The 12,653-nt window shown below is 43.6% G+C and overlaps 1 protein-coding gene across 2 annotated transcripts in view; it reads right to left on the bottom strand.

Moving 5' to 3' along the window:
- Nucleotides 1-551: 551 nt before the first annotated feature.
- The window catches only part of mctp1b (multiple C2 domains, transmembrane 1b), a 99,823-nt gene continuing 87,721 nt past the window's right edge, over nt 552-12,653 (bottom strand). For both annotated transcript variants that reach the window (XM_039779213.1, XM_039779214.1), the window contains 7 exons: nt 9,740-9,926; nt 8,842-8,935; nt 7,659-7,761; nt 6,674-6,776; nt 4,483-4,584; nt 2,398-2,472; nt 552-677 (listed from right to left, as the gene is read on the bottom strand). In XM_039779213.1, the coding sequence (XP_039635147.1) occupies nt 552-677; nt 2,398-2,472; nt 4,483-4,584; nt 6,674-6,776; nt 7,659-7,761; nt 8,842-8,935; nt 9,740-9,926 (790 nt within the window). The remainder of the gene's footprint in view (nt 678-2,397; nt 2,473-4,482; nt 4,585-6,673; nt 6,777-7,658; nt 7,762-8,841; nt 8,936-9,739; nt 9,927-12,653) is intronic.

Here is a 12,653-nt window from a genome sequence, read left to right as displayed (position 1 = left end):
GTGTGTGTGTCTGTGTGTGTGTGTGTTTGTATCTGTGTTTGTGTTCGTGTGTGTTTGTATCTGTGTTTGTGTTCGTGTGTGTTTGTGTGGAGTGAGTGTGTTCGTGTGTGTGTGTGTGTGTGTGTGTCTGTGTGTTGTCTGTGTGTGTGAGTGAGTGTGTATGTGTGTGTTTGTGTGAGTGAGTGTGTTTGTGTGTGTGTTTGTGTGTGTGTGTGGAGGAGTGGAGTGAGTGTGTGTGTGTGTGTCTGTGTGTGTGTGTGAGTGAGTGAGTGAGTGTGTGTGTGTGTCTGTGTGTGTGTGTGTGTCTGTGTGTGTGTGTCTGTGTGTGTCTGTGTGTGTGAGTGAGTGTGTATGTGTGTGTTTGTGTGAGTGAGTGTGTTTGTGTGTGTGTTTGTGTGTGTGTGTCTGTGTGTGAGTGAGTGAGTGAGTGAGTGTCTGTCTGTCTGTCTGTGTCTGTGTGTGAGTGAGTGTGAGTGTGTTTGTGTGTCTGTCTGTCTGTCTGTCTGTGTGTGTGTGTTGTGTGTGTGTGTGTGTCCTCTGTTGATGGCGTCTCATACCACAAAGGAGACGATGCTTCTCTGCGCAGACTCCCACTCGAAGCAGCTGTTGATAAACGTCCCGTAGCTGATCAGGACCATGATGCACCTCTTCACACGGTTAAAGTTCTGCTGGAGCAACTGAAAGAGACAAAGAACACATTTATAATGAGTTATATTTAGGAATACTACATAAATATAAATCTGGTGAAGTTCTATATCTTCACGTTTAGTGTCATGTCTCTTAAAACACAGATCAGGGAACTGATTCTGATTCGGTTAACCCTTGCGTTGTCTTCCCGTTGACCATGCACCTTCTCAGCTAACGCCACAGTCAGATGGCGCACAACAGCCTATGGCTCCTCCCTCTCTCCTCCCTCTCTCCTCCCTCTCTCCTCCCTCTCGTCTAAAATCCTCACATCCGCAACCAGGACGGCTGCGACCGTAACGGCGAACTCGACGACTCATAGCAGATCTCCACAAACCAATGTCATTGTGCAATACCTTAGGCTATTGTGGATTGTGCAATAGGTTAGTTGCGCAATACGTAGGCTATTCGGTTGTGCGTTATGTAGGGTTGGTGCCGACGTAAACGGTAGTAACGAGACCGAATAAGAACGAAAGTTTCGGTGCCTCATTTCGGTGCTTGACTTTACACTACACCTGACAGCATGTAACGTTAGCCTACCTTTAGCTAGCAGCTGGATTAAACACCGGTAAAATGCTGACAGCTAACGTTAAACAGTGTAAAGTGTGACTGTATTTCACTGTGGAGGACTTCAACAGCGTGATGTAACAGTCTGCTCTACAGCACAGCAGCAGCTGCCGTTAGATATACAGTAGTAGTACTAGTAGTACTATGTTTATATGGTCGGAATTAAACAACACAGACGGTGCGTTCACTTGCAGCTGCCGTCGTCGGAATTAAACAACACAGACGGTGCGTTCACTTGCAGCTGCCGTCGTCGGAATTAAACAACACAGACGGTGCGTTCACTTAAAACAGGTAGCCTCGTGGTGCATTCACAGTAATTGTAAAATACTCTTTTCCCATCTGGGGTTCAACAGCAATTTACTGGTGAAATAAGTTATTGTTATAGTTATAGTTATTACATTATTATTAAATCTTTAATTTTGACCATGTCCTTAGCAATAAACAAGTCACTGACTGTTTACTACCCTTATTTTTTTTCTTCTTGTTTTTTTTTTTAACTTTATTGAAACGTACCGGTTCAGGCACCGTTTAGGCACCGGCACCGTTTTAAAAGTATCGATTTAGCACCGGAATCGAAAAAAAACAAACGATACCCAACCCTATCGTTATGTCATTTGTCCAATACGTAGTCTATCGAGGGTGGGCATTGTCAGTGCATTGTGGAATTTGTGCGATATGTAGGCTATTGGGGTTTGGGCAATATGTTACCTGTGCAATATCGTACTGTGCAAGGGCTGTGCCACACTTATTGCGGAGAATACAGTCTTTGGGGTTGTTTAATGGGAAGTGCCAATGAAAGGAGTAGTTAATGTGCTTATTATATGGATATGGAAGCATGTTTGTGTTGCATGAGAGTATGTGCTGAGAGATACTTGTATTTGTGTTGTCTTTTCTGTATTTGGTGTTGTCTTTGTAACGCTGCAGAATGGACAGAGTCCAAAACAAAGTTCCCTTCGGGGACAATAAAGTATATCTTATCTTATAATGGGTGACGTCATACATGCTCTGTCCATTAACATTATACAGTCAATGGTAGGAACCAATGAGAGAGACTAAAATATCACAGAAACCTTTCTCTTGTCTCTTTTGCGCGAGGTAGCTGATGATTTACTTTAATAATAATAATAATAATGCACATAAACATACCTGCTTGGACACTTTTGGTTCTTCCTCGATGTATTTCTGCTCTGCAGGGACAACAGTCTTTAAAGCAGCTTTAAACTGAAGAGGAAAACACACAAAGACAAAGACACGTATTACAGACTCAACTTTTCATGGTGTCAGACAAACAGCCCCTGTTTTCAGCTGTGTGACGATGCATTTTACAGCTGATCCAAGAGGCTTCTTAAAGACTTTATTTAGCTTAAGGACGAGGAGAAGTTTCTCAACACATAAAAGGAAGACGTCACCCTTCAGTTTATCAACAACCTTCAACATCACCAAATCTGGAGATACGTGGTTTTTATTTGACAGGAAGGGGAGGAAACGCTGTCATCTGCAAAGAAAAGTAGCTGCAGATTCAGCTGATAATTCTCTGTAGATTCATCTATACCAGAAACTTCTTTCACATGTTCCTTTGATACATTATATAATGATTTAGGACAGGAAGGGGATGAAAAACTGTCATCCAAAAACGTTTTAAAGCTGTCCTACAAATGTAGTGGAGTAAAAACTACAATACTTACCTCTGAGATGTAGAGGAGTACAAGTATAAAGTAGCAGAACATGGAAATACTAAAATTCTATAGTACTACTTAAAGGAGCACGCAGACTTATTGGGACTTTGTCTTGTTCACCGTGTCCCCCAGAGTTAGATAGGTCCATACATACCCTTCTCATCTCCGTGCGTGCTGTAACTCTGTCTGTCTGATGCACCCACCGCTAGCCTAGCTTAGCACAGATCCTGGAGGTAACCGGCTCCATCTAGCCTAGCTTAGCACAGACCCTGGAGGTAACCGGCTCCATCTAGCCTAGCTTAGCACAGATCCTGGAGGTAACCAGCTCCATCTAGCCTAGCTTAGCACAGATCCTGGAGGTAACCAGCTCCATCTAGCCTAGCTTAGCACAGATCCTGGAGGTAACCGGCTCCATCTAGCCTAGCTTAGCACAGATCCTGGAGGTAACCGGCTCCATCTAGCCTAGCTTAGCACAGATCCTGGAGGTAACCGGCTCCATCTAGCCTAGCTTAGCACAGATCCTGGAGGTAACCGGCTCCATCTAGCCTAGCTTAGCACAGATCCTGGAGGTAACCAGCTCCATCTAGCCTAGCTTAGCACAGATCCTGGAGGTAACCGGGTCCATCTAGCCTAGCTTAGCACAGATCCTGGAGGTAACCGGGTCCATCTAGCCTAGCTTAGCACAGATCCTGGAGGTAACCGGGTCCAACTAGCCTAGCTTAGCACAGATCCTGGAGGTAACCGGCTCCATCTAGCCTAGCTTAGCACAGATCCTGGAGGTAACCGGCTCCATCTAGCCTAGCTTAGCACAGATCCTGAAGGTAACCGGCTCCATCTAGCCTAGCTTAGCACAGATCCTGGAGGTAACCGGCTCCATCTAGCCTAGCTTAGCACAGATCCTGGAGGTAACCGGCTCCATCTAGCCTACAGCTCCCAATAAGTGACAAAATAACGCCAACATGTTCCTATTTACATGTTGTGATTTGTAGAGTTACAGCGTGTACTAATAACAAGGTCACATGACACACAACCATCTTCTAACCGTATACATACTGGGAACTATATTCTCAGAAGGCGAAGCACTGCTACTGCGGAGTGATTAGCGCAGCACCTGAAAAGCCCAGTTGTTGATCTCTGCTCCTCACCACGGGGATTCTCAGGTGCTGCGAGCAAATCACTCCGCCCAAGTAGCAGAGAGGAGCAGTGCTTCGGCCTTCTGAGAATATAGTTCCCAGTATGTATACGGTTAGAAGATGTCTGTGTGTCATGTGACCTTGTTATTTGTACACGCTGTGACTATACTAAACTAGACAATACTAAACTATAATTTCTTGACAAAAATAACAAAATACACACACATAAGACAAGGACAGACACATAGCTCCACCAGTGCAGTTATCGGGCATTCCTTACTTTTAGGTTGAACACATTTTTTTAAACAGGTACAGTACATCCACATATTATCGTACTATAACATGTCTTTCATCCTCTCTGGACACATCTCACAATTGAACAAACATACATATATTGTTAAACCTTTGGTACGGGCACTCACAGTGTTGTAGATGACATCTATCTCCAGGTAGATGACTCCTTTAGTCGGTCCTGTCAGCTCCTTATTTTTCAACACGTAGCTCTTCTGCTCACCGTTACGGATCTGACAGAAATATAAAAACATGGTTACAGTTTGGATTAAACACTTAAAAGGGATAGTTCGGATGTTTTGAAGTGTGTTTGTAGGAGCTTCTTCTCCATAGTCAGCGTGTTAGCTACAGTAGATGACGCTCGGCACACCTCCAGTTTAGAGAAGCAGGCAGGAGTAACTACATGGAAGATAAGCAATGTGGGGGGCAGCAGCTTAAACGCATTTTAGACCCCTAAAAACATCTATATCAGTTTAAGTGGACACTATATTTAGAGTATTTTCAGCGCTTCACCTGGCTGTCAGACAGCCCTTTACAACAGGGAACTGAAGCTGTTATCTCTGCTCTCTTCAAAGCCACCAGAGACTATAACAGGGCTAGGTTTTGGACAAGTAAGTAGGTAAGTTAGGTTAAAGGATCAGTTCAGGGCCTGTATTAGCTAAATTGTTGGAGGTAGTTAAGCAACCTAAGATAAAGACACTAATTAAGGAGTCCAGTAATGAACTAAGTAGTAAGATGTGGGCTAATAAGGTCAATCTTTCGAGTAAGTTAATGAGGACTGTTCTGTATTTTGGAAAATTGTTAGTAATCTAATAAGGTAAATTTTTTTGGAAGTAAGTAGGGGTAAGTATTTAGGGTAAAGGTTAGAGTTAGGCCACCAGACTCCTTTGATAAAATCAAGTCATTTTACCTCGCAGGACACAGGAGTTGCTGCTCTACTGCTGCCTCCATCGGTTAGTTAGTGTTATTGTGTGACTTTGGGGTTTTAAAGGGTTAGGAAATAACAAAACTAAATAACCAACTAAGCAACGGAGGCAGCAGTAGAGCAGCAACTCCTGTGTCCTGCGAGTTAAAATTAATGTTTTTGTCAAAGGAGTCTGGTGGCTTTAAAGGAATACGCCGACTTATTGGGACTTTAGCTTATTCACGCTAACCCCCAGAGTAAGACAAGTCGATACATATCCTTCTCATCTCCGTGCGTGTTGTAAAGCTGTCTGATGGTTCCAGCATTAGCTTAGCCCAGCACAGATCCTGCAGGTAACTGGTTCCAACTAGCCTACTGCTCCGAATTGTGACAAAAGTGACAAAATAACGCCAACATGTTCCTGTTTACATGTTGTGATTTGTAGAGTCACAGCGTGTACAAAAAACAACGTAACATGAGACACAGCCATCTGCTATCTGTAAACAAACCGGGAACTATATTCTCAGACAGGCTTGCTGCGAGCATATCACTCCGCCCAAGTACTATATTCTTCCGCCTGAGAATATAGTTCCCGGTTTGTTTACGGTTAGAAGACGGCTGTGTCTCATGTTACGTTGTGTTTTGTACACGCTGTGACTCTACAAATCACAACATGTAAATAGGAACATGTTGGTGTTATTTTGTCACTTATTCGGAGCAGTAGGATTACTGGAACCATTCACCTGCCTGTTCTGTGATGGGCTGATGCCGCTGGAGCCGTCAGACAGCTTTACAACACACACAGAGATGAGAAGGGTATGTATAGACTTGTCTTACTCTGGGGGTTACGGTGAATAAGCTAAATTCCCAATAAGTCGGCGTGTTCCTTTAAAGAGAGCAGAAATAACGGCTTCAGTTCAGTCAGTACTCCTCCTGCTTCTCCAAACTGAGGGCGTTCCGACTGCCATCTACTGAAGCTATAACACACTGACTATGGAGAAGAAGCTTATAACCAAACTTCCCTTTAAGTGTCGACAGGTTTCAAACTAGGGGTGCACGATTCAGAAAATGTCACGATTCGATATTGATTTTTAGGCTCAAGATTCAATTCAAAACCGATTTTCAATTCACAACCAATTAAAAAAACAATTCACATTATGTAAATGTAGTTACTTTTGCCATGTGATTGCAGTAGACATGCAATAAATAAATAAATAAATTTAAAATATGAATCGATTTTGAATGGGTAGAGGTTGAATCGCGATACGAATGTGAATCGTTTTTTTTGCACACCCCTATTTCAAACTAAGACTTTATTTCCAGGACAATGCAATCTGACCCGTCTACTTAAGACCTTTACAACCCGTATTAGGATATTTCTACACACCTTAGATGTGTTTTTCCTCTATCACACTCACATGTAACAACGGGATGGCCACTTTCCCCAGGAAGTCAGCGCTCCGGTCTCTGTCCTCGTCAAACACCGTCACCTCCAGCACCGAGTGAATGTCTTTAACGTTGCTGAGGAAATAGAAAACGTGACACAGAGAGGAGGAATAAAGGGTCTATATGTGTGGAGCCATTAGAGGTGTGAATCTTCGCTGATCTCCCGATTCGACATCGACATCTCGATGCATCACGATGCATCAAATACATGTTTCTATTAAAGCCATGTAGGATATTTAATTCATAGCTTTTCAAGCTTCAAAAACTAAACATTCTGCAGTGCTCTAATACTAAATAAATTGAATGCATAAAACTATACAGCACTGAGCACATGGCACCTCCTGAATGTGCAAAACATACCAGAATATGTAAACAGAAATATTGTTAGGCCGACATTAAATTATAAACAGAAATAATCTACATGTTATTCATTATATGGAAAAAATAATAATTGTTTGTGTTTTTTTTGTAATAAAAAATGAAATACTTCAAATAAATAAACTGGCATTTAAAGAGTTAAAATCCTGAAAATGATTGAATGTCTCGTAGTTTTGATTAGGTTAGAAGTTGTTTAAGTGATTTATGAAAACAAAAGCAGATTGATACTGTATATGTATATATATATGATATATATATATATTGATATATGATGATTTAATAACAGTTTTTGTGTGCGTGGACATTTTTGCCTCGAAGGTGTCCAGAGTAAGTTTTTTTAAGGAGGACATGAGGGTTAAGTACAGTACTTGAGTAAATTTGAGTACTTCCCACCACTGCGAATCAGAAGCAGACCCATTTAAAAACTAAAATTTAAAATAATCATTTCAGTAAAGTTCCAGGTAATATCAAGCATTAGCAATACCAAAGTGAAATAGCAACTGAGCTAAACCTCTGGAAGAAAGCCCAGAAGAAGACATGGTATTTCTGTTTTATAAATGTGGACAGATGGTCACTCACAAGGTGAAGACTTTGTTCCACTCGGGATTCAGGTTCTTGTAAACCGTATGAGTCTGCAGCCGGTCGTTATTCAGCTCCAACACACAGAAGGGATCGCTCTTTCCTACGAAGACATTCACATTACATTACACAGCTGCTGTACAACTGATCACTGCAGGTATAGTCTACAGCACTAGTTCTCAAGCTTTTTTCAATAATGTTCCCCCCTTTGAACAGTTTTTTTTTAAGCCATGTACCCCCTAACGTAATGTTACCAGCTTGAATAATTTCTGGTAGAAAAAAAAAAAAAAAGTCTCTATAAAGAGGAAGAATACAGCGCTGTCAGCGTTAGATTTACTAAACAACAGCCTTGGACCTGGAAAACATTTAAATGATGATGTAAAAAAGGCGACAAAACTTTTTTTTTTAAATGACAAAACCTTGGAAATAGACGGTAGAAAGAAGGAAGTAAGGAAAGAATAGGTCGATAATAGTAACAAAAACTTTGAAAAACAAACAGTAGAAAGAAGGAAGGCAACTGAAACAATTCAAATAGGCGACAAACCTCAAAAAAGTGACAAAAACTTTGAAAAAAAGACACAAAAACTTCGAAGAAGAAAAGACAGTAGAAAAAGTCAGGACGAAAGGATAGAAGAGGTCAAAACAAGCGACAACACCTTCAAGAAAAGGTGACAAACTTCAAAAACAGCGACAAAAACTTTGAAAAAAGCGAAGTAGAAGTAACCACAGCCTACTTACTGACTTACAGAAAAAGTCACGTACCCCCTGCAGTCCTCCAGAGTACCTCTAGGGGGACACGTACCCCCTGCAGTCCTCCAGAGTACCCCTAGGGGACACGTACCCACTGCAGCCCTCCAGAGTACCCCTAGGGGGACACGTATCCCCTGCAGTCCTCCAGAGTACCCCTAGTTGGACAAGTACCCCCTGCAGTCCTCCAGAGTACCCCTAGGGGGACACGTACCCCCTGCAGTCCTCCAGTGTACCCCTAGGGGGACACATACCCCCTGCAGTCCTCCAGTGTACCCCTAGGGGGACACATACCCCCTGCAGTCCTCCAGAGTACCCCTAGGGGGACACGTACCCCCTGCAGTCCTCCAGAGTACCTCTAGGGGGACACGTACCCCCATTTGAGAACCACTGGTCTACAGAATACAGGATGTATGATGAGGATATTTTTGATTACCGGTAACGTCGGCAGCCATGAGTCCTTCGGCTCTCATCACCTTCACCTGCACGATGCCCACGTCTCTCCAGTTAGAGAACGACTTCATCACACCCTGGAGACAACCAAACAGGAAGTCAGTCACGCTGCGAGTGAATATCAGTGGATATTCCTTTGGATCCAGCCTGTGTTTTATTGGTTAGAAATCATCAGAAGCATTAAAGTGCCCATATTATGAAAAAAAAAATCACTTTTTCTGGTGATTTGGGGTGTTATTTTGTGTCTCTGGTGCTTCCACACACATACAGACTTTGAATAAATCCATCCATGGTGTTCTGAGTGAGATCTGGTTTCTGAATGTGTCCTGCCTTCAGTCTCCTGGTGAGCTGGTCAAGATCTGCACGGCTTTCTACGTCACTAGCCGAAATGAGCTGGCTAACCGCAACCGTTAGCATGCTAACGCTAATGCCAACGCTAGCATGCTACCTCGTTCTCAATAGCAAAGCACTGCTACGACACACACTGGTCTCCAAAAGAACTGCTTCCATGTGCGCCCTGGTTTAGAAGAAGTCTCCCAGCTGATCCTGCCTTGGAACTGACTGAAGTTGGAGAAACAGCCTTTCTTTTACTGTCTATGGAGCTAGCTGACATGATCTACGATCTGAGCTACTGAGCATGTGCGAGTGCAATCAAAGATAGTACAGAAGAAGAAGAAGAAGAAGAAAAGAGGTCTCACTCTGTAGCTAAAACAGAGACCTGAACACAGGGTGAAAAGAGGAGCTGCAGCAATGTGCAGTACAACAAAAATATGGTGTTTGTTTGACAATTAAACCATGTAAACCTATTCTGGTACAACCTTAAAATACAATGATGAACCTGAAAATGAGCAGAATATGGGCGCTTTAAGAGTGCTGCTCACGTATCGCTTGAGTATCTCCCGGCGCTCTAGCGGGTCGTCCAGCGGTGTGACGGACAGGTCGGCGATGGAGACGTGCGCCGAGGCGGTCAGCGTGACCAGCAGCACCACGTAGCCCCGGGACTCCTCGAGGGCCAGCTCCAGGTGATGAGTTTGCTCCTTGGACAGAGTGGAGAGGTCCAACTGGCAGCTGGACAGCAAACATTTAACGATGTTAATGTTGTGCCTCACTCCGTCTTTGGGAGCGTGCCTATGTTCCCACATTTCCTTTTTCATAAATTTGTATCAGATTTTATCCCCTAACCCTAAATTGTTGTGGGAGGAGAGGGCTTAAATTGAAGGGAAATCTTAGAAATGTGGGAACACAAGACCTAATTTTGAAAATGTCCTAGAAATGTGGGAACATAGGGCTGTGGGACCATAGGGCTGTGGGACCATAGGGCTGTGGGAACATAGGGCTGTGGGACCATAGGGCTGTGGGACCATAGGGCTGTGGGAACATAGGGCTGTGGGACCATAGGGCTGTGGGACCATAGGGCTGTGGGACCATAGGGCTGTGGGAACATAGGGCTGTGGGACCATAGGGCTGTGGGACCATAGGGCTGTGGGACCATAGGGCTGTGGGAACATAGGGCTGTGGGACCATAGGGCTGTGGGAACATAGGGCTGTGGGACCATAGGGCTGTGGGACCATAGGGCTGTGGGAACATAGGGCTGTGGGACCATAGGGCTGTGGGACCATAGGGCTGTGGGACCATTGGGCTGTGGGAACATAGGGCTGTGGGACCATAGGGCTGTGGGACCATAGGGCTGTGGGACCATAGGGCTGTGGGAACATAGGGCTGTGGGACCATAGGGCTGTGGGACCATAGGGCTGTGGGAACATAGGGCTGTGGGAACATAGGGCTGGAGGGGCAGGGCTGTGGGGAACATAGGGCTGTGGGAACATAGGGGCTGTGGGACCATAGGGCTGTGGGAACATAGGGCTGTGGGAACATAGGGCTGTGGGACCATTGGGCTGTGGGAACATAGGGCTGTGGGAACATAGGGCTGTGGGAACATAGGGCTGTGGGAACATAGGGCTGTGGGAACATAGGGCTGTGGGACCATAGGGCTGTGGGAACATAGGGCTGTAGGAACATAGGGCTGTGGGAACATAGGGCTGTAGGAACATAGGGCTGTGGGAACATAGGGCTGTGGGAACATAGGGCTGTGGGACTATTGGGCTGTGGGAACATAGGGCTGTGGGACTATTGGGCTGATCCCGTTCCCAGCTAGCGAGCTAAACGCTGAAAATGTCAAGTTATGAAGATGGAGCAAAAAGGCAGGTCTGCTCGGTTCTTTAAGGGAATGATTGTAAAGATTTACAAAGAATATATTTAGGGCATTTCCTCTCTAACTGGGAGGTTTTGGGACCGATTGGTGGAGATTGCTGTGGACGAAGTACACACAGATACACTGGTAAGAGCCAATGAGGTTTGTTATTTTAGGTACACCTATCTAAAACTAGGATTTAGTCCGTGTTAACCAGTCCTTCCAGAAAAATGCAGAGTTTTTTTGTGATTGTTGCGGGGCAAAAATCCTTGATTATGCGGCACGTTTTCTTAAAAAATGCGATGGTATATGCTATATATGATATTTATGCAATTTTATGCGATGAAATTGCGGGAACGTTCCCATGGCAACAGGGGAAAATGGCTGCTCTTGTGTGAAGTAAACAAGGGGGTAAGCTTCGCTTCAGAACTTGAACCTCCGATTTTTGCCGTCACTTTGACAGAGAATAACTTTACATCTGAAGAGTTTAAAGACTCTATTTGTCCGTTGTTTATTTCTAAAGAAACACGACAATGTATAAAAGGCTCCATTACCTTGTACCTCACGTTATGGCTCCGTAGCAGACGCTTTTATAAAAATAGGCTAACGATTGTTGTCATAACCACGAGACTTACTGTCGCACAGTAGAGGAATTACCGTATAGTACAGGAGAAGCTCTCAGGCAGTTTGGACTTCCATTAGCTGTTTAGGTTTAATGACTAATGTTAACTAGCATGTTAGTGATCAGTAATTAGCCTGTGCCTATGTTATCTCCTTACATATACCTACGCTCTCCGTCTCTGTAAGATTGGGAATGATTGAGATTTCTCTCGGCACAGCTACCAGAAGACTTCACACTTTCAGACAGGTTGCTCACGTCACATCTACGTTGTCTCTCTCAGTTGGAGGCTGCTCAGTAACGCTAGAGATCACCGGAAAAGTGACTTCTAATATCCTTCACTGGTCTCCGTCCACAGCAACGGGGTCTATTGGTCGATTATATACAGTACAGGCCAAAAGTTTGGACACACCTTCTCATTCAATGTGTTTCTTTATTTTCATGACTATTTACATTGTAGATTCTCACTGAAGGCATCAAAACTATGAATTTTATATTTTAGATTCTTCAAAGTAGCCACCCTTTGCTGTTTTTGATAACTCTGCAAACCCTTGGTGTTCTCTCAATGAGCTTCATGAGGTAGTCACCTGAAATGGTTTTACCTTCACAGGTGTGCTTTGTCAGGGTTAATTAGTGGAATTATTTCCCTAATTAATAAAAAAGCAAAGGGTGGCTACTATGAAGAATCTAAAATATAAGACATGTTTTCAGTTATTTCACACTTTTCTGTTAAGTACATAATTCCATATGTGTTCATTCATAGTTTTGATGCCTTCAGTGAGAATCTACAATGTAAATAGTCACGAAAATAAAAAGGAAACGCATTGAATGAGAAGGTGTGTCCAAACTTTTGGCCTGTATATGTCAATGGAAGTAAAACGCAACATTTTCCAACTTCCTGCTAAGATATATTACGGGAGTTTTTTTGCAACAAAAATGCGGGGATTATGAAATCATGCAAAGCCCCGCATATTTTGCGCGGAA

This window comes from Perca fluviatilis, chromosome 17 (assembly GCF_010015445.1).
Source record: "Perca fluviatilis chromosome 17, GENO_Pfluv_1.0, whole genome shotgun sequence".
NCBI classification, from domain to species: Eukaryota; Metazoa; Chordata; class Actinopteri; order Perciformes; family Percidae; genus Perca; species Perca fluviatilis.
This window is presented reverse-complemented; position numbering and strand designations above follow the sequence as displayed.